The sequence below is a fragment of the Mus caroli genome, unplaced genomic scaffold, assembly GCF_978045245.1.
Source record: "Mus caroli unplaced genomic scaffold, Mus_caroli_1 scaffold_7, whole genome shotgun sequence".
Taxonomy (NCBI): Eukaryota; Metazoa; Chordata; class Mammalia; order Rodentia; family Muridae; genus Mus; species Mus caroli.
In genome coordinates, this window is record NW_028227262.1 from 141,250,519 (window position 1) to 141,274,215 (window position 23,697).

General features: G+C 38.9%; 1 protein-coding gene across 1 annotated transcript in view; it reads left to right on the forward strand.

Moving 5' to 3' along the window:
• The window catches only part of Col28a1 (collagen type XXVIII alpha 1 chain), a 215,723-nt gene that overhangs the window by 84,106 nt on the left and 107,920 nt on the right, over window positions 1–23,697 (forward strand). Inside the window, exons 12-16 of the mRNA XM_021165439.3 lie at window positions 60–128; window positions 1,526–1,594; window positions 13,751–13,819; window positions 16,856–16,924; window positions 20,087–20,155. Of these exons, the coding sequence (XP_021021098.1) occupies window positions 60–128; window positions 1,526–1,594; window positions 13,751–13,819; window positions 16,856–16,924; window positions 20,087–20,155 (345 nt within the window). The remainder of the gene's footprint in view (window positions 1–59; window positions 129–1,525; window positions 1,595–13,750; window positions 13,820–16,855; window positions 16,925–20,086; window positions 20,156–23,697) is intronic.

The window sequence follows — 23,697 nt, forward strand, 5'->3', positions numbered from 1 at the left end:
AGGAACTGTTCAGCAAATGCTATGAAGCTGACCTAACAATCCCCTCTTTTCTATTCTAGGGTGAGCCAGGTCCTCCTGGTCCTTATGGTCCTCCAGGAGCCCCTGGTATTGGACAGCAAGGTGTTAAGGTAGAGATATTGCTTCTTTGTCCTTGGATAACTATTGATTTATATGGGGCTTGGAAAGTAGGGCATAAACTCTCTTCAGCCCTTTTCTGTAGCAGTTGCATACATTTTGGGTCTTTGGACACTTGTAGCATTCTGGTCTGGGACAATTAGCTTAAGAATATTCAAGATACATTTGATTGAATTGGAATAAAAACTCTGTTTGTTTCCAATATACAGCCTCTCAAAATGTTTAAGTGGTTCTGTTTGGTTTCTTGGGCTTTAAAAACTAGCGTGCAAATACAGTATTGGGAAATGTAGCATCTTACCATGTAGACATTCCACCTGCTCACAGTACGTAAGCAGAAACTAGAGGCCAGAATACTGAGTGAGTAAATGCTGGCAGGAAGAATTGTAGGGAGTTGGTAAGGAGCATCCTGGGAGCTCTGAGTCACACAGAGCATACGAGATAGCCGAGGTACATACTGATTTTAAATGGACTTTCAGGATGATAAGACTTTAATACAGAACTGGAAGGGAGCAGTCCTGATTCAATAAGTTTAGAAGGGAATCAAGTGCCACCATGCACTGCATTTCAGTGATCAGGACATGCAGACTCGAGCGAAGGTGGACCTTCATTGGGCAAAGTTAGTGGAGAAGATTTCTTCTGGAGGAGAGCAAGTGTAAAGCAGAGCCCAGTGAAGGAGCGAGAGAAAGGACCCAAGGAGCTGAAGGGGTTTGCAGCCCCATAGGAGGAACAACAATATGAACTAACCAGTAACCCCAGAGCTCCCAGGGACTAAACCACCAATCAAAGAAAACACATAGTGGGACTCATGGCTCTAACTGCATATGTAGCAGAGGACACCCTTGTCAGTCATCAATGGGGGGAGAGGCCTTTGAAGGTTCTATGCCCCAGTATAGGGTAATGCCAGGGCCAGGAAGCAGGAGTGGGTGGGTTAGGGAGCAGGGGGAGAGTGAAGGGGATAGGGGATTTTCGGAGGGGAAACTAGGAAAGGGGATAACATTTGAAATGTAAATAAAGAAAATATCTAATAAAAAAAAAAGGAGAGGTAAAATGGCCAACGCAGAGACAGGGAAGAGGTGACATTGACATTTTAGGATAGTGGCAGGGAATAGCACATATTGTATCTTGGCCATCTCAGAAAATGCTGTCCATTTCCCATTTCTACACTATCATTGATAAGTGCCAGAGATACTGAGGTGGATTTAAACAAGAGCTGGTGAACATTTTAGGACAATTTGTTTGCTTTAATTCACATCAGCCTCCTCTGACTGGTTCTTAATGTTCCTGAATATGAAAAGTTTTGTCTATTTCTCCCTGTTGAAATCTCCAGCTCACTTCATATCATCCTATTATTTATTTAAAACTCACCCTGTAACTACTTTTCCTGTCTCAGGGTGAGAGGGGCCAGGAAGGAAGAGTGGGAGCTCCCGGACCGATTGGAATTGGTGAACCCGGACAGCCAGTAAGTGGCCAAAGCTGCATGTGGAGTAAAGTGGGAGAGTGTAATTCTTATGTGCTCGTTCTGGTAAAAAAGGAAGTGCCCAAGTGACTCTACTGTGTATGTTTTTATGTTAAAAAGTCCATTAATAGCAGAAGCATACAAGAACCAGGTCTGTATTACTTTTCATGCTTGAAATAAGGCTGTATGAATATATATGTGTGTATATGCACGCACATATGTGTATGATGTTTTCAATCGGTCTTTCCTCACTGTAATCTCTCATAAGATTAATTAGCTTGGTAAAGAAAAAGAGTTCTAGGTGTCCAAGTTCCCTAGGAGGTGACAGATCTCGATTGAGGTCCTCTGTCTATACATGGTAATTGTAGTCCTGAGAACAATGGGGGGCTAGAATGTGAGGCTGAAGATCTTCTCATTATGTAATCCCTGAGAATGCTCTAAAGTTAGGCTTGGGGATGGGACAAAGATAAAGTCTGTTTTATTCCCAGCTTCCACCTTATGCAGCTTTGAAGTTTGCTATTGTTGGAAAAGGAAAAAAGGATTCTGTCACGAGAAATCTGAAGAGGAAATGAATAAAATATGACTCTTCTGTTATGAAGAACTTCATAACTTCTCAAGTGAGCTTTATTCTGAGCAAATAACTAAAGCTGGTTCACCAAGGCAGAAGCAAAAGCAGCCAGCCACAGCAGTAGCCTCCTTCCTTGGTTTCGCATTGCATAGTGCCTCATGGAATCACTAACAGAAACATGTTTCTTTGCAGTACCTGTGAAGTAAACAGCAGGGTATTGTGAGGTTTTGTAATATATGAGTGTGTGTGTGTGTGTGTTTACTGCGCATGATTTCAGGGCTCTAAGGGGCCTGCAGATGGCATGAGATTCCTTGAAGCTGGATTGGAAGGTGTTTGTGACTTGATCCTATGTGTGTCTTGGGAACTGAACTGGGGTTTTCTCCTGGAGTCGAAAGAGCTATCTCTCTAACCCCTAATTTGACTTCTTTATAGAGTCTTGACACAAATTCCTCATTAACATTTCATCATCTTATTCTAACTAAATTATTTATTAGTGTTATTATATTTTTCAGTTAACATTTATTTTTACACACACACACACACAATCACATATATATGATTTCTTTTTTTATTTTTAGGCAGTGCATTTTTAGTAGCTGTATATTAACACTAAGCTCAGTCATTGGCTTACATATTATTTTGTTTTTAAATATTAAATAGTATAGCTGGGCATGGTGGCACATGACTTTATTTTTTTTATTTATTTTTATTTTATCTTTTTTATTAGATATTTTCTTTATATAAATTTCAAATGCTATCCCGAAAGTTCCCTATACCCTCCCCTCGCCCTGCTCCGCAACCCACCCACTCCCACTTCTTGGCCCTGGCACTCCCCTGTACTGGGGCATATAAAGTTTGCAATACCAAGGGGCCTCTCTTCCCAGTGATGGCCGACTAGGCCACCTTCTGCTACATATGCAGCTAGAGACACGAGCTCTGGGGGTACTGGTTAGTTCATATTACTGTTCCACCTGTAGGGTTGCAGACCCCTTCAGCTCCTTGGGTGCTTTCTCTAGCTCCTCTATTGGGGGCCCTGTGTTCCATGTTGTAGAAGACTGTGAGCATCCACTTCTGTATTTGCCAGGCACTGGCATAGCCTCATACTAGACAGCTCTTGCTGGCATATGCAATAGTGTCTGCGTTTGGTGGCTGATTATGGGATGGATCCCCAGATGGGGTAGTCTCTGGGTAGTCTATCCTTTCGTCTTAGCTCCAAACTTTGTCTCTGTAACTCCTTTCTTGGGTATTTTGTTCCCTATCTTAAGGAGGAATGAAGTATTCACCCATTGGTCTTCCCTCTTCTTGATTTTCTTGTGTTTTGCAAATTATATCTTGGGTGTTCTATGTTTCTGGGCTAATATCCACTTATCAGTGAGTGCATATCGAATGACTTCTTCTGCGTTTGGGTTACCTCACTAAGGATGATATCCTCCAGATACATCCATTTGTCCAAGAATTTCATAAATTCATTGTTTTTAATAGCTGAGTAGTACTCCATTGTGTAAATGTACCACATTTTCTGTATCCATTCTTCTGTTGGGGGACATCTGGGTTCTTTCCAGCTTCTGGCTACTATAAATAAGGCTGCTATGAGCATAGTGGAGCATGTGTTCTTATTACCAGTTGGAACTACATCTGGGTATATGCCCAGGAGAGGTATTGCTGAATCTTCTGGTAGTACTATCTATGTCCAATCTTCTGAGGAACCTCCAGACTGATTTCCAGACTGGTTGTACAAGCTTGCAATCCCACCAGCAATGGAGGAGTGTTCCTCTTTCTCCACATCCTTGCCAGCATCTGCTGTCACCTGAATTTTTGATCTTAGCCATTCTGACTGGTGTGAGGTGGAATCTCAAGGTTGTTTTGATTTGTATTTCCCTGATGATTAAGGATGTTGAACATTATTTCAGGTGCTTCTCAGCCATTTGGTAGTCCTCAGTTGAGAATTCTTTGTTTAGCTCTGTACCCCATTTTTTAATGGAGTTATTTGAATTTCTGGAGTCCACCTTCTCGAGCTCTTTATACATATTGGATATTAGTCCCCTATCTGATTTAGGATTAGTAAAAATCCTTTCCCAATCTGTTGGTGGCCTTTTTGTCTCATTGACAGTGTCTTTTGCCTTACAAAAGCTTTGCAATTTTATGAGGTCCCATTTGTCAATTCTTGATCTTACAGCACAAGCCATTGCTGTTCTGTTTAGGAATATTCCCCCTGTGCCCATATCTTCAAGGCTTTTCCCCACTTTCTTCTCTATTAATTTCAGTGTCTCTGGTTTTATGTGGAGGTCTTTGATCCACTTAGACTTGAGCTTTGTACAAGAAGATAAGAATGGATCAATTCACATTCTTCTACATGATAACCGCCTGTTGTGCCATCACCATTTGTTGAAAATGCTGTCTTTTTTCCACTGGATGGTTTTAGCTCCCTTGTCAAAGATCAAGTGACCGGGTGTGTAGATTCGTTTCTGGATCTTCAATTCTATTCCACTGATCTACCTATCTGTCATTGTACCAGTACCATGCAGTTTTTATCACAATTGCTCTGAAGTACAGCTTAATGTCAGGCATGGTGATTCCACCAGAGGTTCTTTTATTTTTGAGAATAGTTTTTGCTATCCTAGGTTTTTTATTATTCCAGATGAATTTGCAAATTGCCCTTTCTTACTCGGTGAAGAATTGAGTTGGAATTTTGATGGGGATTGCATTGAATCTGTAGATTGATTTCGGCAGGATAGCCATTTTTACTATATTAATCCTGCCAATCCATGAGCATGGGAGATCTTTCCATCTTCTGAGATCTTCTTCAATTTCTTTCTTCAGAGACTTGAAGTTCTTGTCATAGAGATCTTTCACTTCCTTAGTTAAAGTCACACCAAGGTATTTTATATTTTTTGTGGCTATTGTGAAGGGTGTTGTTTCCCTAATTTCTTTCTCAGTCTGTTTATCCTTGTGTAGAGAACGACCACTGATTTGTTTGAGTTAATTTTATATCCAGCTACTGCGCTGAAGCTGTTTATCAGGTTTAGGAGTTTTCTGGTGGAAATTTTAGGGTCACTTACATATACTATTATATCGTCTGCAAATGGTGATATTTTACTTTCCTTTACAATTTGTATCCTTTTGATCTCCTTTTGTTGTAGAATTGCTCTGGCTAGAACTTCAAGTACCATATTGAATAGGTAGGGAGAAATTAGGCAGCCTTGTCTATTCCATGATTTTAGTGAGATTGCTTTCTCTCCATTTAGTTTGATGTTGGCTACTGGTTTGCTGTAGATTGCTTTTATTATGTTTAGGTATAGGCCTTTAATTCCTGATCTTTCCAAGACTTTTATCATGAAGGGGTGTTGGATTTTGTCAAATGCTTTCTCAGCATCTAACAAGATGATCATGTGGTTTTTGTCTTTGAGTTTGTTTATATAGGGGGTTATGTTGATTAATTTCCGTATATTAAACCATCCCTGCATCCCTGAGATGAAGCCTACTTGGTCGTGATGGTTGATCATTTTGATGTGTTCTTGGATTTGGTTTGTGAGGATTTTATTGAGTATTTTTGCATCGATATTCATAAGGGAAAATTGGTCTGAAGTTCTCTTCCTTTTTTTGGATCTTTGTGTGGTTTAAGTATCATTGTGGCTTCATAGAATGAATTGGGTAGAGTACCTTCTGTTTCTATTTTGTAGAATAGTTTGAGAAGAGCTGGAATTAGGTCTTCTTTGAAGGTCTGATAGAACTCTGCACTAAACCCATCTGGTCCTGTGCTTTTTTTGGTTGGGAGACTATTAATGAATGCTTCTATTAATTTAGGGGAAATAGGACTCTTTAGATTGTTAATCTGATCCTGATTAACTTTGGAACCTGGTATCTGTCTAGGAAGTTGTCCATTTCATCCAGGTTTTCTAGTTTTGTTGGGTATAGCCTTTTGTAGTAGGATCTGATGATGTTTTGGATTTCCTCAGGTTCTGTTGTTATGTCTCCTTTTTCATTTTTGATTTTGTTAATTAGGATACTGCCCCTGTGTCCTCAATTTGTCTGGCCAAGGGTTAATCTATCTTGTTGATTTTCTCAAAGAATCAGCTCCTGCTTTGGTTGATTCTTTGAATAGTTCTTTTTGTTTCCACTTGGTTGATTTCAGCCCTGAGTTTGATTATTTACTGCCATCTACTCCTCTTGGGTGAATTTGCTTCCTTTAGTTCTAGACCTTCTAGGTGTGCTGTCAGGCTGCTAGTGTGTGCTCTCTCTAGTTTCTTTTTGGAGGCACTCAGGGCTATGAGTTTTCCTCTTAAGAGTGCCTTCATTGTGTCCCATAAGTTTGGGTAATGTTGTGGCTTCATTTTCATTAAACTCTAAAAAGTCTTTAATCTCTTTATTTATTTCATCCTTGACCAAGGAATCATTGAGTAGAGTGTTGTTCAGTTTCCACATAAATGTTGGCGTTCTATTATTTATGTTGTTATTGAACATCAGCCTTAGTCTGTGGTGATGAAATAGGATGCATGGGATAATTTCAAAATTTTTGTATCTGTGGAGGCCTGTTTTGTGACCAATTATATAGTCAATTTTGAAGGAGGTACCATGTGGGCACATGCCTTTAATCCCAGCACTCGGGAGGCAGAGGCAGGTGGATTTCTGAGTTCGAGGCCAGCCTGGTCTACAAAGTGAGTTCCAGGACAGCCTGGGCTGCACAGAGAAACCCTGTCTTGAAAAACCAAAAAAAAAAAAGTATTATGCATTTACATATTAGATAATCATGTGAACCAACATTATAAATATTAAATTTTAAATAATTTAAAAATATTTAAAATTTAAAAACAATAACTTTATTATTCGTATGTGTGCAGGCATTCACATTGATGGAGTAGTTTTCTATTTTCATCATGGGTTCTAGGGATTAAACTCAATTCATCAGAGTGGGCAGCCATCCTCTTTACCTACTAAGCCTTCTCCCTGGCCAATATCTTCTTAGCAATGACTGATCCTGCATTCCATGTTGATTCCACTCTATACCACCAACAATTGTGGCCTTTGAGGTTTTTGCAGTATGTTTCTAACTTTTTAGTAATTTACCCTTTATCGACCCCACTATACCTTGCATACAAATGAAGGCTTATGCTTGCACCAATCACACAATTGCCTTTTTAGCACAGGTCCACTGCTCTCCCCTTGTGGCCTAGGTGGAAATAGCTGGAGGCTCATCTGAGTCCATCTAGGCTGGCACAAACTATTTCACATAACCCTGGGAAGGCTGTGCCTTCTGGAGCCAGGGGGATCACTGTGTAATTCTCTCAAGGTGCCTTTAAGTGATGGCTGTGGTGGCATAAGGCTAGTGAGGCTGGAGGTCTGATTGATAAGCCTTTTGTTCTAGGCAGCTGGGGCAGCAAGAGTCCAATATTTGCTAATTAGGGAGTCAAAATGGCCCAACCCTCAAGTGATTTGCTCATTTAAAGGAAATGAACATCAGGGGTGCTTAAGAACATAAAGAAGTTCTCATTAACTCTAACAGTGATTTAACAGCTTAACAGTACATAACACCTGGCCAGTGCCTCAGGGAGCAGGAAACTCTTTAGTTTTCATGGTCATAGGCCCAGCATGGAGGCCAATGTACAGTGTACCTCTGTGTATGACTTGTCCTTCTGTTGGTAGCTGGGACACTTTCACAGGGTGCTCAGAGCACCCAATGCTTGTGTTCTTCCATTTGCCAAGCCACAGCTATGCAAATTACACTGACCTGACCTTTTATGGTCTGTGATTCAAGAGGAAAGAGAGATCATTGCTAATGTGAGGCAAAACCCAGTACAAAGGTGTTATATCAAATGTCACAATTTAAAAAAAAAAAAACAAACGAGTTTTGTATACATTTAGTTTTGTAGTTTTTTTTGAATTTAGAAGTAACAGGAAGATTGGCAAAGATTCTGCTGAAATTTCTTTGCTTTTGCCTCTTTGCCTAATCATTTCTAATGATCTCAGGCTTGGTACTACCCTTGGTAGCACAGTAATATAAGTGTATGAGTGGCTGAAGTAACACTTGAGCTCTGATACTTACCTCTGAACTGTTAGCCCTCCGTGTAAATTACCGAGTGTGGCACTTATCCGGTAAGTATAAGTGACTCATAAAGAGTAAATTGGCCAGGAGGCTTAAGGTAATCTCTTTGTATGTGCTAGGTTATTCAGAGTACTTTCAATAAAAAGTATGCTCTGAGATAGAACTCTAATTAATTCCAGGTTAAAAATAAAGTAGATGACACCATTTGAAGACAATGGCCAATTTTTACTATGTGTTAGCACACTTATCTTTAGTGCTTGGTTTTATGAAGGGAAGTAATATTATAAATATAATGAGCAATCATATTTTATTTCATTGTTAATGTCTCCATAAAACTTTTCACTGATGAGACTGCACTAATTAGGTTTCTGCGTTATGCATCTATTTGGTAAAAGCCAAATAAGTTTGCCATGGTTATAATTGCTTCTCATGGTTTTTACAAAGGACAGTGAGATTATTTACGGAAGTCTTTCTGTCTTTAAAAGGTGCTACACAGGTCTAGAGATGCAGTACCTCGGCTGGTAGAATGCTTGCCTAGCATGCAGGAGGCTCTGGTTCAATTCCCAGGACTATATAAACGCTCTGTGGTGGCTCACAGTGTATCTCAGGACTAAAGAAGTAAAGGCAGTAAGATCAGGAGTTCAAGGTCATTCTTGGCTACAGGAATTCAAGGTCAGGTCAGTCTGGGCTACGTGAGATCCTATGTAAATGAACACATGCATGGATTAAAATTAAAAAATAAAATGAGAACAATTTACAAATAAAAGTGTTCTTATAAAATGATAGTGTGCATAGATGATCTAATAAACTGAGAGCATCATTTATCTAGTTCAAGTAGCTACTATTTCTCTTCTTTGGTTAATGACCATCTTCTTACATGTGTACTTAGCTGAGGGACTGCAGAGCATATTAATGGTATGGAATATTACTCCAGCTTGCAGTGATTAAGCCTTGGATCACTGATTTTTAAATCACCTGTGTGCCTGTGAGCATTAGCTCTGTCCTCAGGAGTTGGAGTGCATAGTTTTTCACACTGCCGATGTTCTTGCTTTCACCTTAGCTAACATGCTCTAAAAATGTAGAGAAGAGGATTTGTTTTGTTCAGTTTGCCTCTCTCCACACAGTTCAATGTAATCCAATCCCCCACAGACTGGATTATGTGTAGACTTCTATAAAAGGACAGGTGTAGCAGTGGTGGGAACCAGATCCAATTTTTTTTTAATCAATGCTAGTAAGTATGTATAGGATGAATAATACTTAGGAGAGAGTTTAGCATTAGAAAGACTAAACTACTTAAACTCACAACTGTTAATATGTAGTACCACGTACTGTTGTACCTAAATCCAAAAGTCACTGAAATTAGCTTTTAATGATCACAAAAGACTTTTTACTCTCTGAGACCAGGAGTGGGTCAATCTACTGTCCTAGAGCCAGCATTGTTTACCTATTAGATATTTGATGTATTAGTCAGTGTTCTGTTGCTGTGATAAAACACCATTACTAAAGAAACATGGTGGTGGTAGTGGGGTGCTTCAGCTTACATGTTACAGTCCATCATGAAAAGAAGCAATGGTGTAAGCTCAACCAGAAACATAGAGGCAGGACCTCAAACAGACATCATGGAGTGAAAGCTACTTACTGTCTTGTTCTCCATGTCTGTTCAGGATTGCTTTCCTATACAACTTGGGACCACCTGCCCAGTGGTAGCAACAATCATAGGAGGCAGGGTCCATCACATCAATAATTTAAAAAACTATCCTGCAGACATGCCTAAAATCTAATATGATGGAAGCAATCCTCCAGTTGAAGTTTTTCTTCATAAGTCACTCTAGTTTGTATCAAGTAGACAAAAATTAACCTGCTCAAATAACTCCTTGTCAACTTGATACATAAACACCACTATAAATCTCTGTAGCAGAGACCTAAGAATTTTAGGGGTTATTGGGATAAAAAAAAAAACCCTTATGCCTGGTACCATGTGGTATGGATGGAGTTAGGAGGCTGTGGTATAAGTATAGCCTCAGTTGCTATGGAACTTGCAGGGTTGGAGTCCCCAAAGAGGCCTGGAGAGGCCATTGGTAGAGGTGAAGCCTCTGTTGCTGTGGAGACCCTAGTGTATTAGAGATGACAGGACAGTGGCATGAATACTGAGGACAGTGACAGGTGTGAAGTGGAGCCGGCCTGAGCCTAGGAGACATCTGTGTGTGTTATGATGGCAGAGCTGGAGGGGTGGGACTGCCTACATACTGTGGTGTCCAGATTACAAGCGGCAAATGTCAGACACAGGTCTACAGGATGTGGACTACACTGCTGAACTTGGTTTTGCTGTGATCTGAGTGTGACTGTGCTCTAGTTCTTTCTTCTTAGAATGAAAATAGTACATAACTTATTTTGGAGTTTAGAGTAGTCTACCATTAAAAGGTTTTAGAAATCTAAGGAGAATTTGGATTTGTTGAATATTATAGAAAGACTGGGAATTTTAAATGTTGAGAGTATTTTATATTGTGATAGTAACATGAGCTCTTGAGAACAAAGAATGAAGGAAAGGCTATGATTTAATAGTGATGTGTTTGTGTGCCAGGTTGACATGGAGTCAGTAGAGCTGCTTAATTATTGCCTACTAGACACAAACTGGAGTCATCTAGGAAAAGGGAACTTCAGTTAAGGGACTTTCCCCATTAGATTGGCCTGTGGGCATGTCTGTGGGGGCATTTTCCTAGTTGCTAATTGAAGTAGGAGTGCTCAGACCACTGTGGGCGGTGCCATCCCTACACAAGTGAGTCTAAGCTATATAAGAAAGGCAGAGGAAACAAAACAAGCCATTTACTGGTTTGTTTATGCTACAAGGTGGTTTATGCTTCAGTTCCTGCTTTCAGGTTCCTGCCTTGAGCTGACACCATAGCATTCCTTGATAATGGACTGTAATTTGCAAGCAAAGTAAATCTTTCCTCTCAAATTGCTTATGGCAATGAACTTTTATCACATCGACAGGAATCAAACTAATAGATTTTTGTAAATGTTTATTGAATGAATGAGTGGGCTCAAATATAGACATTCTTCTTATTTAATGTAATTGTGGTTTTCATTTGTTCTACCATTAGAAAAGAGTCAATGCTTTTGTTGTTAAAGTTACTGATACGAACTCGGCACTTCTTAGTTTGCAATCTAGTTTTTATGCTCACTTAAATTTTCCCCCTCTAATTAATTGCTTGGCCATTAGAGCAAACTGTCATAAATATTAGACTTTTGATTAAAGTTTGGGAGTTAAAAGCTAGGTTTCCCATAAGCATTGCAATTTAAATTGAATTCCATATTAGCTTTTTCTTTTAATTAAGTCTTTACTAAGTAGGCTATGTATAAATAACAAAGACCAACTTTTAAAATATGCAATATTGGGAGAAGTTTTCAGTATTGGGATAAAGTTAGATGTGTTTGTTTGTTTGTTTTATAAGATAGGGTCTCTCTCTATAGCTCTGGTCATACAGACCAGGATAGCCTTGAACTCACAGAGATCCACCTGCCTCAGCCTCCCAAGTGCTAAGGTTCAAGGTAACCTCTGTCACACACAGTTAATTATTTTCTTACATGTGAATGCATGAGTACATCATGCTGAGTCCTGTACTGTCACTATTCTTGTGCAGAAAACATTTCTAAAGCTTTTGGCATGGATGCTGGAGATCTGAGTTAAAGCCCTCATGATTGCCCAGCAATTACCTAACCTACTGGCTATCTCTTCAGTGCCCAAAACTAGGAATATTTCAATTTTTATTTATTTTTTGATATATAGTGATTTATTTGCCTGCATGCATGTCTGTGCACCACGTGTGTGCTTGATTTCCAAGGAGGCCAAAAGAGGGCTTTGTATCTCCTGAAACTAGAATCACAAACAGTTGTGAGTCACCATGTGGATACTGGGGATCAAACTAGATCTTCTGGAAGAGAAGCCAGTACTCTTAGCTTCTCACCATCTCTCCAGCCCCCAAATAGGAAAATTTTAAAGGTCAAAAAGTTTTTCTCCTCTTGAAAAAGAAAAGAATAAAAAAAGAAGAAAGTTTTGAAACACAATATAAGCTATTCTAATAGTGAAAGACCCCCATTTCAGGAAGACCCTCGCTCAAGTCCCGGGATGAGCCAACGCCCCAATAACTCAAGAGAAACTGTTCTTGATGCAATATCGCATGAGGTTTAATTGGAAATCAGCATGCTGAGACCGAGTTCCTAACCCACACAGGGGCAGAGGAGATCGACCCCCAGCAGTTGCAGTCGAGAATTTTTAAAGAATGAACCATAAAGTGAGGGAAGGATAAGATCACAAAGACTGGGGAAGTTGAGTAAACCTTCTTGGTCCCTTACACAATGAGTCAGGCACTGTTCTTTCAGGCTGAAGGCAAAAGAACAAAGAACTCCATCTAGGCTTTGTTTCTAGGGATCTAAGAAACACATTGAGTTGGGGGTCTTACAATAGAAGGATGGATAATGAGTTCCTGGCCAAGGGAGTTGGCTTGTGATAGTAGTCTACTGAATTGCCCACAAGCATCAAAGCCAGCACTCTGCAAACACAGTCACTCACACCTGTAACCCCAATACTGTTGGGGTAGAGACAAGTAGTTCTTGAGGCTCACTGGGTAGCCAGCCTAGACAAGAAAAGTTCCAGGTTCAGTGAGAGATCGTGTCTCAGAAAGTACTGAAGAGATAGCTCGGCAGTTAAAAGCATGTGATGCTCTTATGGAGACTCTAGTTCAGTTCCCACCACTGATCTCAGATGTCTCATGACTGCCTATAACATCAGCTCCAGGAAATCCCTGCCCCCTTCACACACATACTAAAATAAAATACCCAGCTTTGATACAAGCCCCGTCTTTTGGTTTTTAAGTTTTTGGTGAGTGGGGTTTCTGCCAGCCCACTTTGCCCTGCACTTATACTGTTTTCTTTCTACCTGTGTGAGAAGTCCTCACCACTCCTAGTACCTTCCTGAAAGGAGCCTCAAGGACTTCTTAAAACTATGGAGACTAAATGTCATATCCCCCCTTTAGTGATCTTGTGAAGATATATGACTTATGCATAAAATTGTCTCTGAATTCATCCAGCTCCAAAAATAATTCAAGTGCATCAGGTCAAAGTGAGACAGAGGGAAACTGTTAATGCTTCCCATGGGCCCATGGAGAGCTTTCCCCAGGCTCTTCCAATATTTACTCAAATGAGTAAGTCTCACTGGGCCTTTCTCCAGACCACACAGCCTTGGGTTTCTTGTCTCATGGGGTGTATTTTCTTACCCTTATTCTGAAGTATTACCTATTTCCATTTTCCTCTTACTTGAAGACAGCTAGAAGCTTGTTTCCCATTCAGACAGGAGGAATATTGAACCCAGTGAGATTCCTGTTACTCGCAGCTAATCAGTATGGATTGTACTCCAAGGATTCTTACTAAATTAACTGAGACCACAATGTCGCCATGTCTGTGGGAACTGAAATTAACCATTCTCTTCTGCCTACACCCCCCCACTCCCATTTTCCTTCCTCTTCTATTTTACATTCTGTCCTTCCCTAACCAGGGTCCCCGTGGTCCTGAGGGAGCACCAGGAGAGAGGGGCCTACCAGGAGAAGGATTTCCTGGACCCAAGGTAAAAAAAGCTTTTGAACTACTGGAAAAAGTACTTTGTTTAAAATGGCTGCAAAGTATAAGTCATTAGAAGCTAAGTGTGTTCCTGGCCACTCTCACCCTATTGAGTAAAACAATATGCAAATTTCCCCAGAACCTGAAAGCACATACACATGAAATTTACAATTATAAAATTAGTAATCAGCAGACTTGTATTCCATGTAATTACTATATGTTAATTAGAAAATTATCTTAGTTTATAAGCACTAAAGCCACATACATTTGGTTTTGGTCCAAAAGTTAAATTGCTGAGTGTAGCTATGGCAACCCTTGGCTCACAGCTTTATTTTACTAAACACAGATAAGAAGGAGAGTCTAACACCCCAGGTTTAATAGGATTTTCATGAACACTGTCAGAAAAATAACGTTAACACAAAGAACAAGACATTCTGAAAGACCTGCTTTTGACCTGGAGTTGGGAAAGTAGGCTTCCTACTGCTTTCTCTACTCAATGTGTTGGCAGTTCTTTCTGTAACTTCCCAAAATAGCAGGTACTTAGGATTTATGAGCCATTGATAACGGTTTCAATGACTCAGCTCTGTTGTAGTCTGAAAATAGCCACAGACAATGTATAAATGATGGCTGTGGTAGACCAGTAAAACCATATTAACAGAAATAGGCAGTGGGGTCTGGTTAGTGGTCTATGGTTGGCCAACCCCTGGGCTGTAGTCTGTAGTGTATCTGCCAGAGGCCACATAGGAAATAATTTCCTAAGGTACTTAGGGCCCTATCCACAGAATTTTAGAACAAAACACATACTTGAAATCTTTATTCTAAAATCTTTCTATGAAGCATACATGTTGAGGTACACACACAATCCTGAGAGCCATATACTGCTCTCTGAGTGTTTAAGAGCCTCTACAAGTGTCTTTTTAATACACTGAGGTCTGAGCTCCCGTCTGTAGCCACATGATCTAGGCATCTCATCCTTATATCTTTCAACCATGAGCAACATTTGGTACCCATGAACAGCCCACATTTAAAGAGAGGAAAGCAGTTAGCTAAAGCAATAGACACTAAATTGTAAGTGACTGTTGGGTTAAATTTTAAAATTTGTCTTTGTTAAATTTGTTATAAAGTGAAAATAATGTGTTAGATAAAGTGGCCTTACAAATGAAATACCTTTGACTATCCAAAGAATCATTCTTAAGAACACAGGTCAATAGTTGTTTACTATTATATTTCAAAAAGTTATAATATATAGTTATAATATATAGTTATTTTGGTATCCAGTGGATTAATATTTATGTCTAACATAAGCAATCTGGAAAATTCAATTAGCTAGATTATTTCTCTTTATATTTGTGCATGTTAAAGCAGTGGTGTGTGTGTGTGTGTGAGAGAGAGAGAGAGAGACAGACAGACAGACAGACAGACACAGAGGATATTATATTCAATACAATACTAAAATACTAGAAAGTAAAATATTTCATGCCTCAATGACACACCCAACATATTTGAATATAATATAAAACTGATACAATGTGGGGCCTGGAGAGATCGCTTAGCAATTATGTGTACTAGCTGGTATTCCAGAGAACCCAAATTTGATTTCCAGAACTTGCATGGTGGCTCATGACCACATTTAACTTCAGTTCTGGGGTGATTGATGCCCTCTTCTGGCCTTTAATGGCATCGGGCATGAATGTGGTGGTATACAGACATACATGTAGGCAAATCACCACACACATAAAGCATGATATGATAAACTCTGGAATATAATAACCCAATATTTAAAGGCTCCTGACTTATCACGGAAATTATATTTATCTTCAGTGATGCTTTAGGACCAAGTCTAAAAGGCTGCATTCTGGGTAACAGTTGGGACACTTTATTCTCCCACTAGGCTATTAATGAGAGTTCTCTTTAGGTAGCTAATTTGCAATGATGTGGGAAATATGTAGTTACATTATGGTGTTTTGGTTTTATTTCTGTTTCAGTAATAAAATATCCTAACAAAAAGCACCTTACAGAACAAAGCTTATTTTAGCTCAACATTTCAGGTTATAATACATCCTAGCATGGAAGTAGCAGCAGGAGCTTGAGGGAGCTGGTCACGTCACATCCACAGTCAAGGACAAAGAAAGGATGATTGCATGCATGCTCAGTTGCTTACCTGTATGTTCTGTTCGATTTATTCACTCGTGTACAGTTTAGGGCCCCGTCCTTAAGGAATGCTGCCACCCAGAGTGGGCTGTGTTTTTCCACATTGACTAACTGACTTAAGACAAAACCCACAAACATGGCCACAGACCAATACAATATAGACAGTTTTTTGAGACTCTTTCCCAGGCAATTCTACATTAAAGCTAACCATCATCTATGGCTATAGAGAGGAATATAGTTATATTTCCCTGCTTCTTAGGAAACATTCTTTTCTTTTACCTGTGGTTCTAATACATTCATTAACCTAATATCACTTCTGATTGATTCTTGTGGCTTCTTCCCCCTATAAAGGCACAGAGTATTAAGACTTTATAGATATAAGATCAGGGTAAGGCAGATAGATCATGTGATTAGCACAGCTTATTCAAGATTTTCCATGAATCCTTATAAACTTAGATTTTCAGTGAATTTTTATAAACTCGAACACAAAACAGTAAATCAGTAATCCAATTCTAGAAAGCATTACAGACAAATTTTCTTAACACAATGGATTCTTTTTCATCACTAGTAGGAAAAGAGGCTTGCTATAATAATACAGCATTATTGATTGACTCTCTGATGAGACTGAACTTTCTCTCCTTTCCAGCTTGAGTGGTGGGGTATGTGCATACATGCCTTTCATGGATAGACTCATTCCTGGGTAAATGTTGAAGCTAATCTTTTCTTCCCAGTTACAAATCTCAACGTCAGAATTACTCACTGGGAATAAGCAATAATCTGGGTGCTTGATTTAACAAAGATTATTTGGACCATAAATATCAGTAACTATAATGTAAACTCTTTTAAAACTCTTACTTTCCTTTGTACTAATACCTTTCCCATTTGCTTTTAGGGTGAAAAGGGATCTGAAGGACCAATCGGCCCACAAGGATTACAAGGCTTGTCAATCAAAGGGGATAAGGTATTGAATATCAAGAATATAATGGAAGCCATTATAAAGTAAAATTATTTTTGACACTGCTCTTTATTCATGTACAGTTTGAATTGAATATAATATGACAGGCATCCCACACAGGTATCTGGGTAATTATAAACTAGCAAGGTGAGGTATTTTATGATGCAGGATGAATTGTGATGTGAAAATTCATATTTATATTTCAAATAACTACTTACTTATTTGAATTCTAACTTTCACTGTATCCTGTCATCAGCAATACCTCTTTGAAACAAGATATTAGCAAAAGATAATTCTTGGGAAAGAACACAATTATTCAAAGTATATTGGTACAGGGATGAAAAAGAAGGAGAAAGGATGCAATTATATTATGATTTCAGAAATTTTTATAAAAGCATATTGACTATAATATGGTTAGTTTTCTATATATCTATCCATTTACTACTGGGTTCTTACTCAAAATTATTACTTCTAAATGGGGCTAGAGTAAGGGAATTGTTTAAGAAAAGTAGCTTTGTTATCCTTTATCAGGGAGTATCGGAGTCTGCCTAAGGTTAGGTAAAGGTTATTGGCTCATTGCAGTGAGGGAGACCTATTGTGATGGAACCAGCAGCAACTAAGGTCAAAGATCAGGGCTAGGCTTTCCTTAGACTTTGGGCTGGTGTTGGGTGGTTTGGGGACATTCACAAAAGCACAAGCTGGTGTTGGATTGGATGCTTTCAGGAGTAGAGCTAATCTTATGATTGAGCATTTTAATGAATCTGCTCTAGAAATTATGGGGAAATGGAACTTGGCTGAGTTGTTCCTGGTTGAAAAAACAGTAGAAGCACTCAGTTTTAAACAGTATACCAATTTTAGTCAATATGTAACCTATTCTTTAAATCTGAACAGAATTCATTTGACTCTGACTCTCCTCAGATCTGATGAAAGAGTACCCTTGCTTTTCTCTTAGTCCATGGCACTGTCTGATGGTCTGTGAACTCCCATTCAGCCACATATCCTCACTGACCAGTCCAAGCTACGAGTATAATTGAAACTGGTAATAGAAACTATCAGAAGCTGATCAGCCCTAAAGAGCAATGGGAAGTGAAAATTTCCAGAGGGGGGAGATATATGATACATGCTATATATGTATATGTATGTATGTATATGTATAAATGTGCTCAGGTATGTATGAGTGCACACACACAAAGACACACATGCATACAAACACACAGCATGGGCACACACACACCACCATGCACATACATACATATACATAATTTTAAAAAGAGGTCATGAATCTTGGAGCAGGGGGTGTAGGAGCAATTGGAGGGGAGAAAAAATGGATAAGAAATGATATAAGTATAATATTCTTGTATGGAGTGCTCAGAGAATAATAAAATGTAAAGAGAGATGCATGCAAAAATTAGTGACCTCATATCAACGGAGTTATTTATCTATAAACATGAATGTCATTATATTGCTTATATTAGAATAACAACTGATAGGATTATCCCAAGTGTTGGGTTTCAGTCATGAGCGATATATTCTCTTCTGACTAATCAGCAAAAATGAAGATAAGCAGTGATTCAGGCAAATTTTATATCTACTATAATTCTTGGTTCAGATATCTTAGTTCCAGGTGTAACTACAGCTGCAAATACTTTAGAAATGTGTAAAGTCTTCTTTCTTCCTTTGAGGCTGTGAGAACATGAAGGTTGTGAGCCCAGTGAATTAACCTTCCAGCTGTCACTGGGACATGCTATTTGTGCTTTCACATCTGGAGTTCATAAAAAGAAACTTAAAATACCTGCACACCATCACATAGCAAAGCTTTTATTTGTTGTTCTCTTACAAATACAACTCTGTTCTCTCTCCCTTTACTGGTATTTTTTCTTTTCCTATTATTTTATTAAAACATGAGGCTCAGAAACTTTGGTATGTGACTCAAGTGACAAAGAAATACTCCTATCTTAAGGGCTTACAAATAAATAATTGGTTAAAAAATTAAAAAGTACTTTATTTCTTTTCTTTAATAAAATTTTGATTGTTTATATCATACTGTATAATATAAAGACATTTACACACACACATTATTTTGGACACACTTCTCTTTCCCTTCCAGTAGTTCCCTTTATTTCCAGTTGTGCTTTTGCTTTCAAGTCATATGTAGATACAGGATTGTAGGAAACACATAAGATCTTGGAACATGAATGAAAGAAAACATACAGTATTTGTCTATCCAAGACTGTCTTAATTCTCTTTGCATTACTTTCTCCAGAGTACTCATGTGAAAATATGCCTTCATTTACTAATTACCCCATGTGGTGGTCAGAGGACACCTTTGTGGAATTGGTTCTCCCTCCTACCTTTACATTGGTTCCAGGGATCAAACTCAGGTAGTTAGGCTTAGGGGGGCTATGTAGACTAACAAGAGACAGAGCTCCGCCTGCCTCCATTTCCTGGGTGCTAGGATTAGAGGCGTGTACCACCACACCTGTCTTCCCTGACCATTTCAGCGTAGTTTTCTCAGAGAAGTTTCTTTAATTCCTTCATTTTGCTGCCTTTCATACTTAATTTTTGACATATTATTGGAAGAATTTAAAAATACTTTTCCCCAGTTTGTCTCTCAAATCTCATTTTATCTCACACTTCACTAATTTTATATGTTTAAATATTATTAAATATATTCCTAAGGAAAGATTTTAGTCTTTATAGTAACTTTAGATGGTTTAGGATGTGAGAGAAATGGCAATGGCTACTAAATGTAAATTGATACAAATTCTAGGTTGTTCTTATTCATTTGGGAATATTTATGCATACACATAGGCATATATGTGTATAAGAACAATGAATAAAAATGGTCATGAATTTGAAAGAGAACATGGAGGGGTATATGGGAAGGCTTGCAGGGCAGGGAGAGAGGGTAAATGATATAATTATATTATAATGTCAAAAACTAAAATAGATAATACAAATTTCACTAAAGATAAAAAATTTAGATAAAAAATGAACATACCACTAATTGTTTTGGTACATTTGGACTATAAATTATAGAAAGGATGAGAAGATTGGATTTTTTTTCATGTTGAATTTGTTGAAAGCGTCAAGATAGATTTTAATTAGGTTAGTTCTAGATTATGAAGACCTGGGTAAATGAAGTTTTGTCTACTTATATTTTGACAGGGGGATTTGGGACCTGTGGGACCCCAGGGGCCAACGGGTATTCCTGGTATCGGAAGCCAAGGCGAGCAGGTAAGCAGTGCTTGCGTCTTCTTCTCCCTTGTTACTGACATTTCATTTCACAGGCAGGCATCGGTGTTCATGTGACAACTGAATTCCAGTGGGGTTTACATTCAGAATAATGCACGAAAGGGTCCAATAGTACCATGAGGCTATTATAATTTTAGAACTTTCAGAGAGTAAAAAAAAAAACAAATAAATTACGTGTTTCTTGGTGCCATGTTATTTGTTTCACCCCCCCCCCAACCATTCATCTACCTAACTATAGTATTACGATTTAAATTAAGTACCAGAATCAGAAGTGATGACTTAATTCAAAGACATCCTTCCCAAATAGAAGCCCACAGTGGGAATTATTTGTAAAGGACATGGGGCCTCTTATGGTCAGAAGAAGGAAAGGGTGTCTGTGTGCTCAGAGCTAGAACTGTTTCTAAAATCTTTGAATACTTGGGGAAGCCGGAAAACTGTCAAATGTTAATGGTTTGGAGCTGGGACACCAGCTCTATCTGCTATTGTTCACTCTCTGCCTTTAGCCATGCACTTTCATTTAATGAAAGCCCCCAGCAAATACAGATTTATTGCCCTAGTTACAAAGTGGCAAGCACATTGGATTAGAATTTATGGCTACAGTTTGAAGCATGATGTGGCCTGGAGACTTCATAGTACTTCCTTGACCTCGAGTGATGAGGGAAGCAGAAGGTTTGAAAGTGAGGTAATTCCAAATCTCATTGTTGACCTGTAATGTCAAGTTTATTTCTAAGAATTCTTTATCATTATTACTACATATTTGTCATCCCAAGAAACAGTAAGGTTGGCAGATACTTCTTTCCTCACTTCCTCTTGCTTGGCAGAGTTCCCAGTCTAATATGCTAGGAGCATTAAGGTGCAGAAGACATCAAGGTTGTTCAGTGACTAAGTATTGAGGTAATAATTAAGAGCTGGGCATTTTGGCTACTGATGAGGCCAGACTGACTCACAAGCCCTGCAGTTTGTCTGCTTGGCCCTACAGGGATACCTTCTAGTCCTGGGATCCTGGCAGCACTGTTACATCCTGGGTTTTGTGGTTTGTTGGGGCTGAGATACAAATCTGGGACTCAGATGAGTTCAAAGACGGACCAGTCCGTCCAGATGGTCTGTGAGTTCTGAACCTCCCACTTGTGGCTTCCTGGACTCCTGTTTCCTTTAATGCCAGTTCTTGATGGAGATTGTTATTTGTTTATTTTGTTAGTATTTCTTCATTACAAAAGAAAATTTAAAAAAACAAAAGAAAATAATAAAAACTTAAAGGTAAAATGTCTTTATGGGTAGGAGAATTAATGGAATGAAGTATTTGTAAACTTCTCTGCACCAAGAAAGCATTATTTATTGTTTTTAAGAGAAATGGCATGAATGCTACATAAATTTAATCTCTTAGTCTAGCCTATTCGTGTTCTTATCATTTCTTCCTGCATTACTTGCTTATAGAAATGTATTTCCCCATTCATCTATTAAATCTGTTTCTAGCAACCCTTAGACAATGTCCTTTGGATGGCATGTCAATTTCACTATATATTTAGAAACTTAATCATGTTTCACAGAATAAAATAGAATGTAAGCAATCATGTGCAGCTATGTGTATGGTTCTACAATACCTATAGAAACAAATGTCCCATGTACATGCTATGGTATTTTGTTCCTTGTTCATTGAGTGATACTTGTGGGTAGCTATAAAACTTAGAAAACCTCCTTCTTAGAACTACTGTAGCTCCCCTAACTTATGTGGACTGCTCAGTCTCATCAATCATATGCAAGAGAGTGGTATTTGCTTTTTATTTTATATGTATGAGTGCTCCCTACATGTATGTACATACATGCTTATTGCTTGTGGAGGCCAGAAGAAGGCACCAGATTCCCCAGAATTGAGGTACAGATGGTGGTTGTTTGGGTAATGTGAACTTAAATATCCTGAGCGATTAGCAAGTCCTCTGTGTCACTGAGCCAACTTTCCAACTCCCATATTTATAGTTTACAAGACAGGCAGCTATATTAGCTAACTGGAGCAAAAGGGATAATGTTTTGTATTATGTAAGTATCAGTTAACATGTTCTGTAAACACAGTTTCTACAGTTACAGTTTGTGGGATGCAAGCAAGCATCATTTCATTGTTTTCCTCTTGATAGTCTTTAATAATTATTTCCCAGTGGGGGTCATGTCTTCTCTTTCCTGCCACTTAATGAAGTTTCCAGCTGAGCACTTCGGATCACTTTTACACAATGGCAGTTGTAAGGTTGCTGCATGTTGCAAATATCAAATAATAGTTTGGTATCTGAAAGCAAAAATGCACCTGGTGACTCTTAACTTCCTCTTAATCTTCATTATGTGGTACAGGCTGGAGGGGATGAGGCATTCTCTTTTCTCCTAAGCTGAGGTAGAGAGAGACTTGGCAGGAGAACATGAAAGTTCTTTCTACATTGTTTCTGCGGTACATGGCTTTTGCTGTCAGGATTTGGGAGACAAGTGCTCTGACCTCTCACTGGTGCAACTCTTTCATTGGCCCTTTGGCCATTTCTCCTAGGATGTGGAGGAAAGCCTTTCGCCAGCTGCACTTCTTATCAGCCTCTGGTTTTGCTGAGGCTTTGTTCTCTCTGTTGCGGTTGTTTTGTCCTCTCAGTCACCTGGACAAGATTCAAGACAGTTCCAAGCCACCCTTGCCTCCTCCTTGTAATGCATTTCATCAACAGGAAACTCTTACATGCCTCAGCTCTGACAAACTCTGGGTACACAGGATGATCCCAGTCTGGCCTCTTTGAGCTCCCATAGGCTATTTTAGGTTCCTCGGGACTGACTCAGTCCTCTGTGTCCCCCAACCCAAATCAAAGTATAAGTGTCTTCATTGAAATCCTCCTTCTAAGGTCAGAGTAAAGGAAGCCACAACCAAACCCCTTCCCATCCTCTACAAAGAAAACTCCTACTAATGTAGAGAAATTTGTCCAGAAGAGAAGTTCGTAAGTCCGATGCTCCTCTACCTCAATTTACCTACACAGTGTGGTGAGGAGTTGTGTATTTAAACATGTTACACTTTCATGTCTGTCAGCTTGCTTTTTAGGGTCCAGATCTTTAATATGCCATTGCATCCAATAAAAAAGTACACTTCTCTGCATGTCATATATACATGCAGGAAGAAAAAAAGCTGTGTATTTGTTTAGTACTGTGGAATTTCCCTGTTTATATTGAAAATTTCAAGCTGGGCAGAGGCTGTGTTCATCAGTGTTGTCAAGGGTCCAGGCATCTTCTTTCTTGTTAATCTGTCTCCCTGGGCAGCTTTCTTCATCTACATGGTCTGAGATAATCACATGGCTTAACTCTATTCACAGGAAGAAGAGGAGGACAGAGTCTTTCTTCCTTTAGAATGAATGGGAACATGCATACATCATTCCACACCCACATCCATTTAACCACATCTGACCTCTATGAGGCAGCATGTACTTTGATTTTTTTTTTTTTTTGAGACAAGGTCTTACTATGTAGGCATTGACTGCTCTGGAATTCACTATATAGAACAGGATGCCCTCAAA